At 48.3% G+C, this 21,904-nt stretch overlaps 4 protein-coding genes and 1 non-coding gene across 5 annotated transcripts; 4 read left to right on the top strand and 1 right to left on the bottom strand.

Annotated features, from left to right (window-relative positions):
* The first annotated feature begins 972 nt into the window (after positions 1–972).
* Positions 973–3,098, top strand: LOC136492361 (protein FAR1-RELATED SEQUENCE 5-like). The gene is made up of 3 exons (XM_066488408.1): positions 973–2,822; positions 2,927–2,973; positions 3,060–3,098. The coding sequence occupies exons 1-3, from the start codon at positions 989–991 to the stop codon at positions 3,096–3,098; spliced, it is 1,920 nt and encodes a 639-aa protein (XP_066344505.1). The 5' UTR covers positions 973–988.
* Positions 3,099–3,450: 352 nt separating this feature from the next.
* Positions 3,451–6,432, bottom strand: LOC136491476 (uncharacterized). Its single transcript, XM_066487788.1, has 5 exons — positions 6,002–6,432; positions 5,561–5,615; positions 4,735–5,105; positions 4,464–4,650; positions 3,451–4,384 (listed from the first exon to the last, which is right to left on the bottom strand). The coding sequence occupies exons 2-5, from the start codon at positions 5,567–5,569 to the stop codon at positions 4,343–4,345; spliced, it is 609 nt and encodes a 202-aa protein (XP_066343885.1). The 5' UTR covers positions 5,570–5,615; positions 6,002–6,432; the 3' UTR covers positions 3,451–4,342.
* Positions 6,433–9,855: 3,423 nt separating this feature from the next.
* On the top strand, positions 9,856–11,221 carry LOC136492360 (uncharacterized). The gene is made up of 2 exons (XM_066488407.1): positions 9,856–10,634; positions 10,732–11,221. Exons 1-2 carry the CDS (start codon positions 9,856–9,858, stop codon positions 11,219–11,221), a joined length of 1,269 nt encoding a protein of 422 aa, XP_066344504.1.
* Positions 11,222–13,711: 2,490 nt separating this feature from the next.
* On the top strand, positions 13,712–14,680 carry LOC136492358 (uncharacterized). The gene is made up of 2 exons (XM_066488406.1): positions 13,712–14,121; positions 14,605–14,680. The coding sequence occupies exons 1-2, from the start codon at positions 13,712–13,714 to the stop codon at positions 14,678–14,680; spliced, it is 486 nt and encodes a 161-aa protein (XP_066344503.1).
* Positions 14,681–21,424: 6,744 nt separating this feature from the next.
* On the top strand, positions 21,425–21,532 carry LOC136495103 (small nucleolar RNA R71). Its single transcript, XR_010768884.1, has one exon. It is a non-coding gene; the product is annotated as a small nucleolar RNA R71 (small nucleolar RNA).
* The last annotated feature ends 372 nt before the right edge of the window (positions 21,533–21,904 follow it).

Here is a 21,904-nt window from a genome sequence, read left to right as displayed (position 1 = left end):
TGTTCCTGGGGCGTACCTGCGCCTGATGTTGTTTGTTCCTGATCAAGCGGTAGGAAGCAAATAGGCAAAGAACAAGCACATACGCAGGTCCGTAAGCCTGTTTGTGGCCCATTCCTGTAGCACGAGTGACCAAGAAAAAGGCGCGAGCCGAGGAAAATGGCGGGCAGAGGGCCGTGCTGCCGGAAAAAAGGGCGCGCGGTTGCGAGAGGGCTGCACAGACGGACCTGTCAAGGAGTGATCGCCGCCAGATTACTCTATCGACGAACAAGACGATTCCCTGGGTCATTCAAGCACCGAAGGGACGAGTTGCTCTGCTCCTGTTTTCTGTTCCATAGAGATGGAAGAAGAGGCCAACATAAATGAAGCTAACCAAGTGAATCATGATCCTAATAAGTGAGTAACACAACCCCTCTGTATTCTATTACTTGTTATTTTACGTCAAATGAATTTTGTTATTTGAATCCCATGTACAACTACTCTCAGATCTGGAATTAGTAGTAGGATTTTCTCCGAAATTGCTACTCTCAGATCTAAATTTTCCATGTACAGCTACTCTCATATCTGTTATTTGACGTCAAATGAATTTTCTCTGAATCATGATCCTAACAAGTGAATCATGTTTTTTTGTTCTAGAAAAATACTGCCTGGTTTGGTACCTCACGTTGGCATGGAATTTGGAAATTCAAATGAAGCTTGGGCATTTTGGCTTAGCTACGGCGGACAACAAGGCTTTGATGTCAGGAAAAGGTATACAAACAAAAGACCATCCGATGGCAAGATTACATCATGCAAATTTGTTTGTGCAAAGGATGGTCATCGATTGCCGGACAAAAGAGATCATCTAACAAGATGCCCTCGAGCTGAAACTAGAACTGACTGCCAAGTCCACATGAATCTGAAAATGGATCGAGAAAATGGAAATCTGAAAGTGTCTGAGCTGGTTTTGGAACACAATCATGCACTACACCTGCCAGAAACCTTACACTTAATGGCGTCACAAAGGAAAATTTCAGAGTTACAAGCTTTTGAAATTGAAACAGCGGATGATGCGGGAATTGGACCAAAAGCTGCACATGAGTTGGCTAGTCGTCAAGTTGGTGGTCCAGTCAATCTTAGCTACACCCTTCGTGATCACAAGAATTATTTGCGGACCAAGCGCCAACGAGAGATAGCATACGGCCAAGCAGGTAGCATGCTCAAGTATTTTCATGACAAAATTGTTGAGAACCCATCATTCCAATATGCACTGCAAATGGATTGTGAAGAACAGATAACAAATATATTCTGGGCTGATGCTAAAATGATCATGGACTATGCACATTTTGGTGATGTCGTTAGTTTTGACACTACTTTTGGAACAAACAAGGAGAGTAGGCCTTTTGGTGTATTTGTTGGATTCAATCATTTTAGAGAAACGGTTGTTTTTGGGGCTGCTCTCATGTATGATGAAACATTTGAATCTTTCAAGTGGCTATTTGAGACCTTTCTAAAATCTCATAATGGACAGCAACCTAAAACATTCTATACAGATCAAGATACTGCAATGGGGAAGGCAGTTTCTCAAGTGTTTACAGAAACATGGCATGGATTATGCACCTTTCATATCATGCAAAATGCAGTCAAACATCTACATGAAGAGAATAATGAAGAGGAGAACAAAGAGAATAGAAAGGAGAAGAGTCAAGAGAAGAAAAAAGAGAAGAAAAGGAAGAAGAAAAAGGAGGAGAAAAAGGAGGAGAATGAGGAAACAAGTGTTCTGTCAGATTTTAGTGCATGCATGTTTGAGTACGAAGACATTGCAGAATTTGAACAAAAATTTAAACTCATGAGGCAAAAGGTGAGCAAGCAAACTTGGTTAGACAATATTTACAAGTTGAAAGAAAAATGGGCTGAATGTTATATGAAGAATGTCTTCACATTAGGAATGAGAAGTACACAACTTAGTGAGAGTCTAAACAATGACTTGAAAATCCATTTCAAATCAGATTTTGATATCATCCGGTTCTTTAAACATTTTGAAAGGGTGGTGCAAGGGAAAAGAAATAATGAACTAAATTCAGAATTTGATTCAAGGAAAAAAATGCCTAAAATATGTATGATGAAGCCGCCACCTATGTTGGTGCAGGCTAGCAAGCTGTACACGCCTATTATATTTGAAGCTTTTCAAGGTGAATATGAAAGATCCTTGGCAGCTTGCACCAAAGCACTGGATGGTACTAATGAATATCTAGTAGGGGATTTTACATATGAGGAGGAATATAAAGTTGTCGGTGATCCTTTGAAGGAAACAGTTGCATGCAGCTGCAGGCAATTTGATAGAATTGGGATATTGTGTAGCCATGCTCTTAAGGTTCTTGATTTGATGAATATCAAATCACTACCACCACAATACGTGTTAAAGCGTTGGACACGGGAAGCACGGACTATAAATGTACAAGACAACCAAGGGAGAAACATAATTGAAAATCCTAAGATGGATGCTATGCTTCGGTTGAAATATATGTCCCACAAATTTCTCAATTTGGCACACCAAGCAGCTAACTCTCCTGAGTGCACAATGTTAGTGGACAGCACACTTGACATCCTTGGTAAGCAAATTGCAGAAAAGGTCAATACAAGTACAAGCACTTATCAGGTCAATACAAGTACAAGCACTGTTGAGGATTCAAGTACAGCACATTTGACATCGTTGATTAATGCTAGCCTAAAGAAAAGGGATGTCCAAACAAAAAGTTCAAAACGAAAAAGAACCTGGCTCGATAAGAAGCACAAGGCTAGAAAAAGGAGAGAAAACAAAGCTACATCTCAGTTTGGCGAAGCAGGTAATAATGATGTTGTACAAGAACAAGAGGCAGTTAGTGGTGGAGCACAAGCACAAGCACAAGGTGCATTCTATCCTTTTTTTTTTCTGAAGCTTCCAATTCAGGTGGTACACAAGCACAGGCACAAGTTAGCTTCACTCAAATGTTGATGGTAATATGCTCATAATATAGCTACTTTACAAATCTTGAGATAATATTTTCTTTTTAAAAGAACTTACTTCTTCATTTAACTTACAGGGACCAATGACCAATGACCTTCTGTCTAGGTTCTGGTGATGTTGTTATAAAGAGCTGTTAGTATTTTGAAGTATGAGAACTGTATGTAACATTGGGATGCTCCCAGGTGGATATAAATGTTTAGGTTTCTTTTGCCACAAATCTGGTGCTAGATGATATGCTCCCAGGTGGGCAAACTTGGCTTTTTTTTTTGCTACTTGGCAATTATCATGAATGCAAAAACTCTAGTTCTGTACATATAACTTAGCTTTCTTTTGCTATGTTGCAAATGAGCATTGTAGTAGAACTGGTACATATTCTGCCTTTCAGAGTTCTCTGATAAAAAAATCACAACACCGAAGTATCAAATTCATAATAATTATACTCTAAAATTGGCAAGCATTATTCAATCATCACAAACAATTGAGCCCCAATCTCAACTCACATCAGTTACACAATGACAATTCAACACTGCTACTTGTCTACTACTAGTCTGAACTTTAGAGTTCGGCTTCTCATGGTGCTGTTGCTGCTAGTCTAAACTCTGAACATTGGAGTTCGGCTTCTCAAGGTGCGGACAGCGCGGGGACAAGCCGATATGAAGGCGGAGGATGAGGGCGGTGGAGGAGAGCACCTTCCCCGAGACCTGCTTGCCTACTCCAGTGCCAAGGGAGGCCATCAGCAGCAGCGCAGCCGACCGGCGGCCATCTTCACGGCCACTACGGCGACGGCGAGTGGCTGGAGCACTCCGTTCCTTTGCGGAGGATGAGGGAGATGGAGTTGAGAAATTTCCCAAGGATCTGCTTGCCTGCTCCATCGCCGGGGAGGCCGTGAGCAGCACGCCGGGGAGGCCGCGAGCAACAGCAGCTTGCCAGCGGCCATCTTCAGGGCGCTGCGGCGGAGGCGACTGCTTGAGACTGGAGCGTTCCTTCGAGTTGGGCCGCATCGTGTACATGGGCTGAGGGGGTGTGTGTGGCCTCCTGCTTGTTTCCTGGTGCTAGATCAGAATCGGATTCCCGCCGCTAGATCAGAAATGGAAGGCATCGGGCGCCACTACGTCCCAGGACGTATTAGTTCAGTACGTCAGAGGAGCTGGTTCCCATTTCAAGTGCCATACAGTGGTTCCATAGTTTGCTGACAATACTTGGTTCATTGTAGCATACAAAAGCATCCGAAACACAAGGTGCCATAGAGTGGCATACAAAAGCAATCAAAAGATATATAGAAGTGCCATACAGGAGCACCAAAAGCTACATGGTTAAAGCAAATTTCTAATTCTGCTGGTTCATTTGTCACCCCTGGCGCTAGTTCTGCTGGCGCAAGTTCTGCAAACTGAGTTGAACACTCTACAAATCATAAAAGAAGGCAGTGAGCAACATCAACAATTTAATTATCAGTTATTTATTTCAGCAGCAGGAACCTTACTATGTATTCTCTTCCAAAGTTGTTATCTATTTTTCTTGCTATTTCAGCTATGTTGTATGAACTAACATATTCTGAAAAATTAAAACACATTCCAACTAGCTGGGCATCTTCATTAAAGACCGGCGACCCATAGTGTGTAATACTGTGCGCTGAACAGGAATGATCAAAACCAATAGCATCGAGTGACCTGATATAAGACAAAAAAAAGACCTTTAGTATCACAAGAACTATTATAAGTGAAAAGATCAATAGTTTCAAGATTTGAACCTACATGATATTCCCTGGAGTTAACACACGGTATTTGTTCTGGTGGCTATAGGTATAAACTTCTTGAAATTCTTGAAGATCACCCTCAAACAACTCAACCTCCACTAATTCACGCTGTTGATCTGGAGTGAGGTTACTACATAAGAGAATTGCAATGCCTGCTCTACTTGCAAGGACAGTTACATTCTTCACTACACCTTGATCTGGAATGAACACTGCAACCCCTTGACAATTGATATCAATATCATGATCACTAGTTAGAACAACCATGTCACGATCCATAAGAGCCATAACAATGCCATCACGAACAGGAACAAATGAGTTCATAACATTGATTTCAACAACCGTTTTCTTGACTCTCTTGTAACGTTTAACCTAGGAAAAAGAAAAAAAACTGTTAGTAAAAGAACAAGAGGATAATGGAGAGATCGGCAGCACTAAGAAATCAAGTAATAAACAATTATGGAAAAAAATATTGTAGTGGCAAGGGAAAAACCTAAAATAGGGGAGTATTTTTTAGATCAAAGGCTTACAACTTTTTTGAAGCACAAATAACTCTATTTCTTATAGCATATTTCTTATAGCATGATAATCTCAGAAAGCTAAATAGAAGCACTGAACCCTCACTCTAATTTTACTCTCTCTAATACAGGTAATTTTACTTTCAGTCAAGGACCATCAACAACGGTATTCAAAAGGAACATCGCCAGAAACAGTAATCATCCACCAACACCAGGACCGATCGATCATCTAACCAACAGTAATCATCCATCATCACCGGGGCCTATCGATCATCTAACCAATGGGAGCAAGCAAGATCAAACACTCACCGGATCCATCAGTGGCGGACCTAGGATTTGAAACTTGGGTATGCCTGGCCAAAGACTTCAATATACAACAAGACACAATCTGTCAATTCGGAAACACAAATATAAATTTCTCCAAACAATTCGGTATATGAATATAAAATAGCCAAAAGTACAAAAATATATCTAAAATGTCTCCTAATAACATCTTAGAGTTAACAACTAAGAGGGTGCTCGGTAGTCCTGGCAATATATAAGGTTAATTAATAAACTATTGTCATTTGTACCAGTTCGCTTGGCTTATAGCCACCGAACATTATTTTCCTCTCACGACAAATCAGCCATAAGTGCTTTCAGCCCTGGCAAGCTACGTTCTTCTTTATAATACTGAGTACTAACTACTAAGTACTAACCACAGTATCCTTAACAAATCTGAAATCAAAATTTGGAATAACCATCCCTGACCTGTTAGCTGTCGGACGGGGGCGCGGGGAGTCGGGGAGATGGGCAGTCAGCGCCTCGGCAGTTGGTTGCCCAGGTCGACCAGCGGACGACGGCCGGCGCAGCCGCGCTGCACTGGGGGGACTGGAAGGCTCACGGCGGGCGCCGGCGTAGGGCTGGCGGTGGCCTGCTGCACAGCTGTAGGCCTGCAGCGTGCGGGACGCGGGCGGAGGACCGAAGGCCGGAGGGACAAGCGCACGCGCTGACGCGGGAGTGGTAGGCCGGGGCGCCGAGAAGCCGAAGAGGTGGGCGGCTTCAGTGCCGGGGCACAGGGCTAGGGTTCGGTCGGGCGACGGGAGTCGGGAGCGACGGTGCCGAGCGGCCGAGACGGGAGCGGAGCGGAGCGCAAGAAGGATGTGGCGGCGCGGCCTGGCGGAGGCAAGGATCTGAGCTAAATATTGAGGCAGAGGAGAGAGAGAGAGGTGAAGGAAAGAGAGGAGAAATGAACTATAAGCTTATGGCCGGTTTGAGCATAAAAATTAAGAAAAAGTCTATGAGAAATAAATGAGTCATGTATTAATTATAAAGAGCTAACTACTATATAAATAAGCTGAAAGAATGCTGTAAAGAATGTTACATCTAGCAAGCTGGCTGTATTATTAACCTTGTCCTAATAAAAAGATAAAAAGAGAATAGTCCACACCTCCATACGCCCCGCTGGACTCCCTTCGACCCGGCTGTACAGGTGGGGCCCACCAATTCTAACCCACGCCTCGCTCGCCAATTCTCTCCCGTCCTCTCCCACGCTGCATCATCTCCCCAGCCGCCGCTCCTACCGCCGCGCCGCCTTCCGCCATTGCCGTTTGTCACTCACTCCGGTGGTCGCCGGCCTGCTCACGCGCTGTCAGCTCCTGTCCCCTCCGCGACCGCTTACTCCCTATAGCACCTCCCCGACGGCGGCACGCGATGGTGCATCGGCCCCAGCTTGGGTGGCCTCAGCGACGGGACGGCACACCAGCGCGGGCGGCCCCCGGTACGAGCCCCCCCACCCCACCCCACCCCCCGCGGACCCAGCTCGCATCGGGCGGCCTCAATGCCTCACGCGGCGGCGTACCAGCGTGGGAGGCCCCTAGCGAGCAGCCACCGGCACGGCGCGGGCGGGCCGGCGCGACGGCTTGGGCACGAGCAGGCACCGCTTCCGCTCCTCGGCTTGATACGACCGGCGAGGCCACCTCAGAGTCGTATCAAGAGGACAAGGAGACCACCGTGTGCTCCACCAGTACTCTGTCTTCACCTTCGTCGGAGGTCATGCCCATGGCGAGCTCTGCTCTCCTCCAAATTCACAGCACATTTGTACTAATCCACGCAGAAACTTGAGAAAATCGCAGGAAAATAATTATAGATACAAATAATGTGAAATTAATTTTGTTAGATTCATAATTTTATCCTCTACCCGTGGAAAATATGTTTACATATGTTACTCGAACCAAAATTTCTTTATTTATTATAATATGCAGAACTTGATAAATGGAAGTAGTACTAGGTTGCTGTGTTCTCTCGTGCCATGATACATGGAGGTAGGTGTATGAATCTAGTCACTGTCACGAGGTTAATTGGTTTCACTGCTCGAAATCATGATCGTTGTTCAGTCTTAAAATCAAAGAATGTTTTGCATGATAAATTTCGTGACTAGGGGCTCATGTTGAGTTTCAACTCTAGCCTACCCTAACTTGCTTGGGACTAAAAGGCTTTGTTGTTGTTGTTGCTGTTGTTGTTTTGCATGATAAATTTCAACTGAACTGTCAGCTCCTTTTTATTTATTCAATTATTTATAGCTGAAAGTAGCCCTTGATAGGAAATTTACATCAATGAGTAAACTTTTCATGTCCCATTCATGTCTGCTAGGTTATTCAGAGATATATTGTTGTAAAGTATTTGCAAAAATACTTCTAATAATGCTAATTGAACTTATCAGCCCGGCTTATCAGCCATGGTACAGTGTTTTTCTCTCACAACAAAACAGCTTTAGCCGGCTTATCAGCCGCAGAAATCATCAGCTGAACAGGGCCTAAATATTTTTCTAAATATTATTCGTTTGTTCATTTAGTGTGTAGACTGCATGGCCCTTAAATTCATTCTCTAATTACAACATGACTTGCTGCTGGGTTTGATTCAGATGAAGCTTTCTGAGGCAAAATCTGCTGGGAAACAATTTGATGTGAACAATAATATTTCTAATGCACCCAAGAAAAAAGAGCTCAAATCTCTGGGGCTCCTACTGCCAATGAATGACTCTAAGCTTCAAATTTTCCTACAAAGGCTTTGATAATTGGTAATTGGGAGGTTAGTTGCTTGTCTGAACTCGCAATTCTGATTTTCAGCCAAAATTCAGAGGGTATTTATCAGATCTTGACCTTTGAATTAGAAAATAACCTTATAATGAAAGTTGTAGCTTTTACTATGAAGTATTTATACCAAAGGAGGGCAAGATCTTGTTTAAGTAGCTTGTTCCGTATTGGAGCGTCGAGGGAGCTCAGTCTGACCAGGGAGGAACAAAATCTTGTTCAAGTTGCTTGTTCTGTGTTGGAGCTTTGATGAAATCCCATCAGGAATCTCATGTAGCAAGGAGCGACTAAACATCCAAAACTATGCATGACTTGTTGTGCAAACTTATTCTCCCTTATTAGTAAATTGCTCCATTGGATTGTAAGTGTGTAACTTGTCCATCAATTTCTGCTTCTCAAAGTAGTATTGGATCTTTCATTTTATTTGTTTGTATCTCATCTTGTCTGCCCACTTGTGTACTAGAATGAACTGTTGGGTTTAGCCTAGGAACCATGCAGTTGCAGTAAAGTTTAACATATCATGCTTGCATTTCAAAGAGACAATCAAGCTGAAATTTGTGGCTGTTTTTATATATAGCTTTTCTATATAACTGTATATTGACATGTTCTCAATATTCTTAGACCAAAATAAAAATCTCCGCAATTAAGTTAATGTGATTTCAGGTTGGCTGTATCTTATGTGCATTTCTTCTGCCGTGGCAACATGGCACTTCTATGGTATGAACCATTAATATAATCCATGTGCTACGGGTTTCATCAACTGCTCTTTTTGTTGAACTACAATATATATCTGGAAAAAATTGTATTTTACCATGGTGACGCCTTTGAAACATCGATGAACGATAAGGACTGCATTTACTAATGTTTCAGGCAATTTGAAGCATGAGTTCCTTGTACATGTTTGGGTTGGTCTTGCAGTTGCCAAGATTTTGACACATGTAACCTACTTGCGCCTATGCAACTACCAGCCTCTCACACTATGTTTGATTGATTTCATTTTTTATAGCATCATTTGAATGTAGTATCCAGGTGTCATGTGGGGCACAGCGTATGCGCGACGCCGCCGGGCGCGCGACGGCAGCCGAGCGGGCCGCGGAGAGCGAGGGGCGCGCGCGCCGCAGTTGCCGCGTCTATCGCGAACACAGATGGTAGGGCCAATCCTAGTGGCTAGGAGGAGATCAGGCCACAAAATTAGGGGGGTTTGTTTCCAAAATTAGTTGGCCGGTTGGCCCTTATATGCATTGTACTCAGACTATTGGAAATTAATCAAGATCAATTACCTATCTCCTTCCTCTCTCTCTCTATCGTGCTTAAGCCCAGGCGGCTGTGAGGGGTATAACCTCCGCCCTGGAAGACTTGGCCGGAGGCTACGAGCTCCGTAGTCGAGGGCCTGCTACCCAGGATCAGTACGCCCTTGACAACCTGGTACCAGTGACCAGACGATCCTCGTCCACCCGCGCCTCTTCCTCCGACGCCGCCAAAACCCACCACCGACCACCGTCGCCCCAATCCATCGCGTCTCCGCCTCCAGCCATGGCCGAGCCAACCCTTGCCGACGTCATGAAGATGCTGCAGGCCATCACCACGGACATGTCCGCCATGCAAGCGGAGATGGCGGCCCTGAAGGCAAAGTCGGCGCCCTCAGGGGACGGCCACGCGGGCGGTCACCCCGACGGCACGCGCGACGTCGATCTTCCGCCCAAGCCCAAGAGGTGGGATTTTCCCCGCTTTGACGGCACGACCGACCCGATGCTCTTCCTCAACAAATGCGAGGCGTACTTCCGACAGCACCGTACTATGGTGGAGGAGCGCGTCCGGATGGCCTCGTATCACTTGGACGACGTCGCGCAACTCTGGTATGACCAACTCATGGAGGACGAAGGCGCGCCGTCGTGGGCCAACTTCAAAGATCGCCTGAGCCTGCGGTTCGGTCCTCCCCTGCGCTCTGCACCGTTGTTTGAGCTCACGGAGTGCCGGCGTACTGGGACCGTGGAGGAGTACGCCAACCGCTTCCAGGCCCTCCTGCCTCGAGCGGGCCGTCTGGACGAGGCGCAGCGCGTTCAGCTCTTCACCGCCGGACTCCTGCCGCCGCTCAGCCATGCCGTCTACATCCACAACCCGGAGTCCCTCGCGGCGGCCATGAGTTTGGCAAGACAAGTGGAGCTGATGGAGGCCTACCGGCTGCCGCCTCCCCCGGCTCGGGCTCCCCAGCGCGGCATCATCCCCGCGGCAGCGGCAAGGCCCGCGCTACCAGCGCAGCCGCCCCTGTTGGCGCTCCCCCCCAGCGGCTGCCCAGCAGGGCCGTGGCGAGGGTAATCAGCGGCGTCTCACCCAGGAGGAGATGGCGGAGCGGCGTCGCCAAGGGCTCTGCTTTAACTGTAATGAAAAGTATTCTCGTGGCCATAACAGGTTCTGCAAGCGCATCTTCTTCCTCGAGGGCGTGGAGATCGACGACGACAGGGGGGACGCTGTGGCCGAGACCGGGGACCTGGAGGCCCCCGTCTTCTCCCTGCACGCGGTCGCCGGCGTGGCCTGCGGCGGCACGATGCAGCTCATCGTCGCCGTGGGTGCCGCCTCACTCGTCGCCCTCCTCGACAGCGACTCGACCCACAACTTCATCTCCGCCGGGGCAGCGGACCGCACGGGCCTTCGGGTGGAGCCCCGACCTCGGCTCACCGCCGTCGTGGCCAACGGCGAGCGGGTCGCGTGCCCTGGGGTTATCCGCGCAGCCCCAGTCACCATTGCCGACACCTCCTTCAACATCGATCTGTTTGTCATGCCACTTGCAGGTTTCGATGTGGTGCTCGGTACTCAGTGGTTGGCCACCCTCGGGCCAGTGGTCTGGGACTTCGCCGCCCCCTCCATGGCGCTTCAGCTCAACAGGCGCATCGTACACTAGATCGGCATGCCGATCGCCGTCGCGCCGTAGCTCCACTCCACCATGGCCAGTGCGCCGCTCCTCGATGAGCTGCTGGCCACGTTCGCGGATGTTTTCACCGAGCCCAAGGGACTGCCACCACCCCGCGGCCGCGACCACAGCATCATCCTCAAGCCGGACGCGGGGCCGGTGGCCGTCCGCCCGTACCGGTACTCGGCGATGCACAAGGACGAGCTGGAGCGCCAATGCGCCGCTATGCTCCAGCAGGGCATCATCCGCCGCAGCGACTCCGCGTTCTCGTCACCGGTCCTCCTCGTCAAGAAGGCGGATGGTTCCTAGCGCTTCTGCGTCGACTACCGCGCCTTGAACGCCCTCACCGTCAAAGATGCGTTCCCCATTCCCGTCATCGACGAGCTTCTTGATGAGCTCCACGGGGCGCGCTTCTTCACCAAGCTCGACCTGCGGTCGGGGTACCATCAGGTGCGGATGCGGCCGGGGGACATTCACAAAACGGCGTTCCGCACCCATGACGGCCTATACGAGTTCCTGGTGATGCCGTTCGGGCTGTGCAACGCCCCGGCGACGTTCCAGGCGCTCATGAATGACGTGCTGCGCGCCCACCTCCGTCGGTTCGTCCTTGTCTTCTTCGATGACATCCTGATTTACAGCAGGAGCTGGGCCGACCATCTGCGTCATCTCCGCGTCGTCCTGTCCCTCCTATGCCAACATCGCCTCTTTGTCAAGAGGTCCAAGTGCTCGTTCGGCGTCGACTCCGTCAGCTACCTCGGCCACATCATCTCGGCGTCCGGCGTGGCCATGGACCCCGCCAAGGTCCAAGCCATCCATGAGTGGCCGCAGCCTCGCTCGGCGCGCGCGGTGCGCGGCTTCCTGGGCCTCGCAGGCTACTACAGGAAGTTCGTCCACAACTTCGGCTCCATCGCTGCTCCCCTCACCGTGCTCCTAAAGAAGGAAGGATTCTCTTGGAACGACGACGCCGCAGCAGCGTTCCTCGCCCTCAAAGGGGCCGTGACCTCGGCGCCGGTACTGGCGCTTCCAGACTTCACCAAGCCCTTCATCGTGGAGTGTGATGCATCCACGTACGGCTTCGGGGCGGTGCTCATCCAGGAGGGCCACCCAATCGCTTTCTTCAGTCGGCCGGTGGCTCCCCGCCATCGCTCCCTGGCCGCTTACGAGCGGGAGCTGATCGACCTCGTCCTCGCCATCCGCCACTGGCGACCATACCTCTGGGGGCGTCGCTTCTGCGTCAAGACGGATCACTACAGCCTCAAGTACCTCCTCGACCAGTGCCTCGCCACGATCCCACAACATCACTGGGTCGGCAAGCTGTTGGGCTTCAACTTCACAGTGGAGTACAAGGCCGGCGTGACGAACACGGTGGCTGACGCTCTATCCCGGCGGGACACCGAGGATGCCGCGGTGGGCACGATCCTAGCGGTCTCTGGGCCCCGGTTCGATTTCATCAGTCATCTCCGCCAAGCACAAGCCACGGACCCAGCCCTGGTGGCCGTGCACGACGAGCTCGCCGCCGGCACCCGGACTGTGCCGTGGGCGATCACAGACGGCCTCGTCACCTTCGAGGGCCGGCTGTACATACCGCCGTCGTCACCGCTGCTGCAGGAGATCGTGGCTGCCATCCACGACGACGGCCACAAGGGGGTCCAGCGCACGCTGCATCGACTTCGCCGTGACTTTCACTTTCCCCATATGCGTCGGTGTGTGCAGGACTTTGTGCGGGAATGCCTCACTTGCCAGCGGTACAAGATGGAGCACCTCCACCCCGCCGGCCTCCTCTTACCGCTGCTAGTTCCCACCGCGGTCTGGGCCGACATTGGCCTCGATTTCGTGGAAGCTTTGCCGCGGGTAAACGGTAAATCGGTGATCCTCTCCGTCGTCGACCGCTTCAGCAAATACTGCCACTTCATCCCCCTGGCGCACCCGTACACCGCCGAGACCGTGGCCCAGGCGTTCTTCACCGACATTGTGCGCCTGCACGGCATGCCGCAGTCCATCGTCTCCGACCGCGACCCGGTGTTCACATCGCTGTTTTGGCACGAGTTGATGCGGCTTATGGGCACCAAGCTGCACATGTCGTCTGCCTTCCACCCCCAGTCGGACGGCCAGACGGAGTCCGCTAACTGCGTCATCGTCATGTACCTCAGGTGTTTCATAGGTGATCGACCTCGACAGTGGCTGCGGTGGCTTCCCTGGGCTGAGTACGTGTACAACACGGCCTACCAGACTTCACTCCGGGAGACGCCGTTTCGCGTGGTCTACGGCCGTGACCCGCCCACCCTTCGCTCATACGAGCCTGGGGAAACTCGGGTGGCTGCTCTAGCGCGCAACTTGGAGGAGCGCGCCGCCTTCCTCGCCGACGTCCACTACCGCCTGGAGCAGGCGCAACAGGTGCATAAGCGCCACTACGACCGTCGCCATCGCCAAGTGTCCTACCAAGTGGGTGAGTGGGCGCTGCTTTGACTTCGTCAGCGCACCATGTCTTCCCTGCCGCAAGCTACCACGGGCAAGCTGAAGCCACGCTACGTCGGGCCGTTTCGCGTTGAGGAGCTGATCAACGACGTCGCGGTTCGCCTGGCTCTCCCTCCGCAGGCGCGCATCCACGACGTCTTTCATGTCAGCGTCTTGAAGAAGTTCGTCGGCACGCCTCCGTCGACTACACCAGCCTTGCCGCCCATCCACCATGGAGCGGTGACCCCGGAGCCTGCTCGGGTGGAGCGTGCCCGCCTGGCGCGCGGAGTACGCCAGTTGCTTGTCCATTGGCGTGGCGAACCACCGGAGTCTGCAACTTGGGAGGACCTCGATACCTTCCGAGAGCGGTTCCCACTCTTCCAGCTCGAGGACGAGCTGCTTCACGAGGAGGGGAGAGATGTCATGTGGGGCACAGCGTATGCGCGACGCCGCCGGGCACGCGACGTCCGCAGGGCAGCCGAGCGGGCCGCGGAGAGCGAGGGGCGCGCGCGCGACGCAGTTGCCGCGTCTATCGCGAAACAGATGGCAGGGCCAATCCTAGTGGCTAGGAGGAGATTAGGCCACAAAATTAGGGGGGTTTGTTTTCAAAATTAGTTGGCCGGTTGGCCCTTATATGCATTGTACTCGGACTATTGGAAATTAAGCAAGATCAATTACCTATCTCCTCTCTCTCTCTCTCTATCGTGCTTAAGCCCAGGCGGCTGTGAGAGGTATAACCTCCACCCTGGAAGACTTGGCCGGAGGCTACGAGCTCCGTAGTCGAGGGCCTGCTACCCGGGATCAGTACGCCCTTGACACCAGGGATACATGATTATTTGTCATTACTCTGAACTGCCTATCCGCCATTCTCGGCAAGGGGCACTGTGCTTGAATACATCATAATTGCCTTATGTTAATAGATATTTGCATGAGTTTGTTGCTTTGTACTATGAGAATTTAGCTACTCATTCCTGTGTATCGAACAATATTCGCTAATTCAATGGAAAACTAGCATGATATTTTCTATTTAGTGGATCACCAACAATATATTTTATTTGTACGGACTTTATTTCACTCCCGCGGCAACACACGGGCAAAAATCTAGTAGAGTATAGAATAAGATCCTCCATCTCTGTAGCCTGTACTTCCGGTTTTGGAGTAGTTGCAACTTGAGGATCCTCTCTCTCTGTACCCTGGACTTCTTGTGGTCTTATATGATCAATGGGCATTTGTTTGATTGCTTCACAAGGTGGTTTCTCATTGCCTATATCATGAATAAGATCTTGCTCTAATAGAGAGCCATTAAAAGCATCATATGTTAAATGATTCATTTATATTTGAAGTACTCCAACCACTCATAATAATTCACAAACACACATATTTATGAACTACTAGAAACCACAAGTTAAGTGGCTAGGTAGCAATGGTAAGGTACTAGTTACCGAGGTGAGTATGAAGGTTAAAAATATATCCATTAATTCATCTTCGGGTTAACCATATAAGAAAAGACAATATGAATTGATCGATAGCTTGAGTAAATATTTTCAATCATCTTGCTCAAGTATCCCGAAGCTTCATATCACCTTCAAGTACCTACAACACTAATCAAGCACAACTTGGTACCCAAACCATGTTGGGTCCATCAAGGTTAGTCACAAGAGACTTAGGCACCTAAATGGCCTTTGTGCTAGTATGTGGTGAACAAATCACCTTTCTAGCACAAGTGTCATTTTTGGGCCTCCTAAGCATATTTGAATCAATTGATAAGTTAAGCTTAGAAGTGTTACTCATGGGACAATCCATACTAAGATATCCCTTTGCTCGACAAGTGTAGCAAATACGACGCTTGATCTTGTAAGACATCTTTTTATCTTGCTTTTTGTTTGCTACCTTGCTAATAAGCCTCTTTCTTGATGACACAAGGCTTTCACTTTTCTTGTTAGGACATGAGCCAATTTTATGTCTCTCTCGTTGCAACTATAACACTTTCTCTTGTTTCTTCTTGTCTTCTTTGGAAATGTGGCTTGGTCTGTCGATACAGGATCCACAGGGTTCTGTATCAGACCAACTTCTACCTAAAAGCCCATCTCGGGCCCATGATCAAGATTGAAGGACATGGACTGAATTGGCGTGGACTTCAAGCTACCAACAGTCGACCTAGTCGGAGTATTAGGAAAGTTAGACTCTGTAATAGATCCAGAACTCCTTATTTGTACCCGGCTAGGATTAGAATTGCACCTTAGCCTTCTCTCCATATATAAAGAGAGGCGAGGGGCACCCCTGGTACACAGCAATCATACAATTAATCCAACGCAAAGGCTAACACCGATTGGACGTAAAGGCTTTTACTCGATTACGAGGGCACAAACCAGTATAAATCGACTGTCTCTTGCGTTACCGTCGAGTTCTAGGTTCGTCGACCCCATGAATAAATGTCCCGGGTAACCCCGTGATGAGTTGCCGGTCAACAAACACCGACAGTTGGCGCGCCAGGTAGGGGCTTTCAGCGAATTCTCGCTCGAGAGCTCTATGGATTCCGACGACATGATCTTCCCGGCGGGATCCACCTTCGTTTTCGGTTCATGGGTCTGCGTGGCTGACGGCAATGGAGAGCTTCAGAGCCAACTCATGAAGATCCCACCGCCTCAGCATACCCTCGCTCCTCCAGCGATTGCGATGGATCAACTCGCTGAGCAGTTCTCTCAACTTTCGATTTCTGACCGGACTCAGATCTCGAAGTTCTCGAAGAATTCGGCTCTGACTCAGCTACGACTAAAGAGTTTAACCTGGGGCCCAATCCGGGTTTCATACCCAAAGTGCCGAGTTCTTATCCGCTGGGACTCCGCAGTGCAACATTCACCTACCAAGATTTGCTTCAAGATCGGAGGAACCCGACATAGGAGATTCCCCTGATTAGAGCTTAGAAAGGCCTAGTGCTGTCAGTAACTCCGCAAGGTTTTATTGTCCATTGGTCGGGGTTTTGTCCAGATGAATCCTACCCGGAATCTTCCCGAGTAATAGCAATGGCAGAAATTTTACCCTACCAGGATGGAGACTCCCTCTCTAGTGATGATCAATGGCAGAAATTTTACCCTACCAGGATGGAGACTCCCTCTCTAGTGATGATCAAAGCCATATAGAAGTCCTTGAAAGCTCTGACTGTAGAGTCGGCTACAAACAGGATGTCCGGCCATACCCGGGAGGTGTTCATGGTACGGGGCCGATCGCCGCTACGAGCTCCGACTCCCCCTGATGTCAACTCCGACGATGAGAGCCCTTCAGCAATCTCCCCTGACATACCTGAAACCCCGAACGAGACAAAGGGTGAGAAGACTGCAAGGGAGAGGAAGAACAAGCAGAAGGCAAGGCGTCGCACGCGAGCTGAATGATGTCAGCAAGCTCAGGCCGACTATGTGGCTCGTAGGGTCAAGTACGACCGCCAACGCTTGGCCTAAGAAGCGGAAGAGGATCGGCACCGTGATGACGAACGACGCCGTCAGGAGCGCCGCGAGTACGAAGAACGGATTGCCAGTTCATCCCAAAACCTTGAGTCAGAGTTCATGCTCGTCAGGGGCCATAAAGTGTATAACACTCCACATGCGAACATCTACACTCTAGCTAAAGAATACGAAGCCATCCAAAATCCGACTGCTGAACAGCAACGACTCCAAGCCGTGTTGCAATCCACTGCCCTCTAGATGCAAGGAAGGATCCCACCTGCAGAATGACATCCCTCCCATGCAGGAAGCCAAGGGCACAACCAACGGGTTTCTCTTCATGACGGAATTGGCCCAAACCCAGTTTAAAATAGAGACAACCGGGGAGGACGAGACGGGGATGCACACGAAAGACCACCGGTTTACCCCGCCCCTCGCAATCTTCCATGACAGTACAACAGAGATGAGGATGGGGTTGAGTCTGAGTACAAGGAAGCCCAAGCTTCAGACAGGTTCCCTTGTTTCGCAAAGCGCCTGGCATCATCTTCGCTGGTTCTTGATCCAACTATTGTGGGTATGACTGTCACAAAGGTCTTATCAACGGCGGAGCAGGGCTTGACATCATCTTCGCTGAGACGCTGAGGAAAATCGGTCTTGACTTTGTCGGCTTACTTACTCCCACAAACGTATCTTTCTACGGAATAGTACCTGGCAGAGAGGCCATGCCTCTCGGATAGATCACGCTCCTAGTTACCTTTGGAACCCCAGATAATTATCGCATCGAGTTCATCAAGTTTGAAGTTACAGACTTCAAATCATCATATCACGCCATCTTTGAGAGACCAGCTCTAGCTAAGTTCATGGCAGTTCCGCACTATCCGTACCTCTTGCTCAAGATGTCGGGTCCTAACGGGATTCTATCACTCTAAGGCGACCTAAAGCGCTCCTATTACTGCGATGTTCAGGCTGTTAGAATCGTAGCCAGGGTTCAGGCAGATCTAGAAAGGGAGGAAATTGCTACCATAGCCAGCCAGGCCAACCCGGTCGATCTAGAGATACCGGCTAAAAAGTCATCCATCCTTGCCCCTGCCTATGGAGGCGGATGTTATGAAGATTGATCTGGGCACTGGTGATCCCTCTAAGACGGCAACCATCAGTGCCCACCTTCCTCAGGAATAGGAACTCGCGCTCACCAACTTTCTCCAGGACAACAATGATATTTTCGCTTGGAAGCCGGCCAACATGCCAGGTGTCTCAAGAGAGTTGGCTGAGCGCAGAATTGATATAAATGAGGGTTCTAAACCTGTTAAGCAACGACTGCGACGCTTTTCACCCGACAAGAAAGAAGCCATTAAGGAGATATCAAAGCTTTTAGCAGCCAGGTTTATTCGAGAGATTCTACATTCCGACTGGCTTGTTAACCTCGTGTTAGTGCGGAAGAAAGACTCGAACGATTGGCGCATGTGCGTCAACTACACGGACCTTAACAAACATTGTCCAAAGGATCCGTTTGGGTTGCCGTGCATTGACCAAATCGTTGATTCAACTGCTGTGGGGGTACAACCCCGGATACCCACAGCAGAGCACATGGGTCACGTCTTTGTTGGCATTTCTTAGCGCAATCACTGGGTAAGGAGGTTTTAAGTACGTCTCCAGCAATGGCACTAGAAATGTCTGTTGGCATTTCTTAACGTAGTTACCAAGTGAGAAGGTTTTGACTCCATCACTAGTAGCGACGCTAGAAATACCTGGGATGTATTCCTCCACACCGTTACTAAAGCTGAGTTAACCTTAATAATGCCGTCAAGAAACGTTCGACTGGTATCCTAAATATCCTTACTTAGGAGTGTAAATTCCCTAGCAATTACGACGCCAGGCAAGGGTTTTACCACTCAAGGTAATGACACTTAGAGATGCTAGGTTGGCATTCCTAACCGTCACTACTCAGGAGTTGCAATCCCTCAGCCGGGCGCCAATTGACATGTTGGGAGTTACAATCACTGGGTAATGGTTCTTAGGAAAGCCAACGTGATAGTCCTACTGATACAAACAAAATCCGCAAGCGCACGGCACTATCATTGCAGCGTTTCAACCCGGAAGTATTCTGGGTGTCGTATTTATATTTCACCAAAGAGGGCATATTATACCAAGTATCTATCTGTGACATGAACATGATTCCATACTTGCATAATAGACTATAGATCATGGCAGGGGTAAAACATGATATAACATGGATAGTGGACACACATCTGAGCTACCTCTAAGGATAAAAAGAAATCTAAATAAATAAAAGAATAATGGGTAATTCTAAGTAGAGCTGGTATTCTAATATAGCCATGCATTGAACAGTTGATAATCATACAACCTATATGACTAGAGTTAAAATTATGTTTAGGATGATGGGGAGATCCCTGGGCCCGGTCTGCCAAGCCATAGACATTTATGAACTCCTACACGAATACCCAAACGTGGGGGATTACAAGGGACGGATAGGGCTGTCACCACCTGCTACCTACCCCTCAACCGCGGAGCACTGTCATATTCGCAGGTTTCTGTGCACCCGAGCACCACGCCCGTGTACAAGGAAACTACCCATATCCCCTTAGGACTCCAACCCTATGGATTGACGAGCTAGAACATGGGCAAAACCGAAAGAACAACGAACCTTCATCCCAATCCTAGTTCTACTTCTACTCATACAAATTATATGAACAATGATGAACATGCCAAGATCATAATATATAGATTATAGACTAGTTCATATATCATGATTATAACATGATCATAACTATACTCTAGTTCATATGCATAATTATAAAATAGATATGAGAGCATAAACTTGGAAGAACTCTTTATAAGAGATTGCATACCAAGGAGTACTTCTTCCAAGGAGACAAGCTCTCCTTGATAGCTTTGCCTTGCTCTAGTATTAGCCTAAAACTATGAAAAATACTAAGAGTAGGTAGAGAGGTGGAGCTTCAAATGATGCGCCCACACCCTAGGTGGCCCCGCCCTCGACCGCCTTCGCGTGGTCGGTTCTTAAGTGGGCCTAGACCCCTTCCACGTCAGTGTTCTGCCAGATTTGCAATGTAGGTGGGCTTTTGCTTTATTTCTTCCTTTGCGCCTTTTCTAGAATACGCATTCGGCTTGGCGCATAATGCATTCTCGAAGTTCTAGTTCCTGATCGAGCAATCGATAGTGGGACATCCTGGATCCTTCTTCTTGATAGGTGAAGTATTTAGGATGGCCGCACTACACTCCTTCGTTAATTTGATTACCTCAGTAGATGACAGTGATCTTTTGTTATTGAGGATGTCTCTAAGATACTTCGCGTAGGTAGGCACCTGTATGGCGTCTAGCAATGGAATATTGATATATGTTTTGGATTACCTCTACAAACTTACCAAATTGCTCATCCACTTTGGCTTTTCGATTTCTACGTGGTAACGGTAAGAGAGTTGTGTCATGAAAATCTTGTTATCATTCTCGCTCTTGTGGTCCAATTTCTTCAACTTCCTCGGGTGTTTTCTCTTCTTCCTGCACTGCCAATGGTGTCTTACCTGTCCTTGTTGGATATGGTGGATCACGAGTAGACTTGCCTCCTCTTGTAGTTATGGCGTTTACCTTCTCAAGGTTAGTAGCAATAGGCAGAGCAGGAGCCAACTGGGCTAATTGTGATTCTATCTTTTTATTATAGCTAAGTTGATCTTTTATAGCAGAAGAAAAACTATCCATTTTATTATTTATACTTTCTAGGATTTTATCATTAAAAGCAAGCTTCTTAGAAATATTCTCATTAATCCAAGCTTGTTCTAAGATTAAGTCTCTTAGGGATGGTTGTTTAGGAGTATTATAGTAACCACCTAGGTACTTACCTGGGTGAGTGGACCGTTGTTGTTGACTCCATCCTTGCCTCTGTTGTGGAGCAGAGTTGTTGATGACAATGTTTGCATCTTCTTGATATTTAGGGAATTCAATCCCCAAATATTCTCCACATACATTCTAAGCATCGAATGCATCTTAAATTGCTTTCTTCTTGAAATTGGCTCACTGTTCAAGCCAATTCAACAATATATCCATCTTGGTTGACAATGCACACACCTCCTTTGGTACTTCTTCGCTCCAATGGCATGATTGAATATTGTATGATGACCAGCCTTGATTAGAGGCTATCTCCTCCATAAGAGTCTCAACTTTTCCAGGGGTGAGTGACATAAATGATCCTCCAACAGTGGCATCAAGTTGTTCATGGGCTTTTTGAGTTAATCCATGGTAAAAACTTTGCATGAACAACCAATCTTCCATCCCATGATGAGGACAATCTAAAATATATTTTTGATAACGCTCCCATGCTTCGGAAATGGTTTCTCCTTTCTGCTGTTGGAAGTTTGAAATCTTTCCTCATAAGACATTCGTCTTTCCTATAGGGAAGAACTTTTCTAGGAAGGCCTTTGAACATCTTGCCCAAGTGTTGATTTGATCTTTATTGGTGTAGAACCACTGTTTCGCTCTTCCCACTAACGAGAATAGAAATAGGTGGAGTAGTATGATATCTTGAGCAACGTCCTTGATGACAACTATGCTACTAATCTTCAGAAAATTCTGAAGATGAGCACTAGTGTTTACACCAGAATTTGGAAAGAGGATACACAGGAGTGTGAAATTCTCTAAAGAGAAGTATTGCAATAGATTTTGGAGGGAGTCGATATCAGCCGGTTTTGAGAAAGGTTAGATCGGCTAAATTTTTGGGTGACATCAGCAATACGATCAAAACGGTGTCAAG

The sequence above is a fragment of the Miscanthus floridulus genome, chromosome 11 (assembly GCF_019320115.1).
Source record: "Miscanthus floridulus cultivar M001 chromosome 11, ASM1932011v1, whole genome shotgun sequence".
NCBI classification, from domain to species: Eukaryota; Viridiplantae; Streptophyta; class Magnoliopsida; order Poales; family Poaceae; genus Miscanthus; species Miscanthus floridulus.
This window is presented reverse-complemented; position numbering and strand designations above follow the sequence as displayed.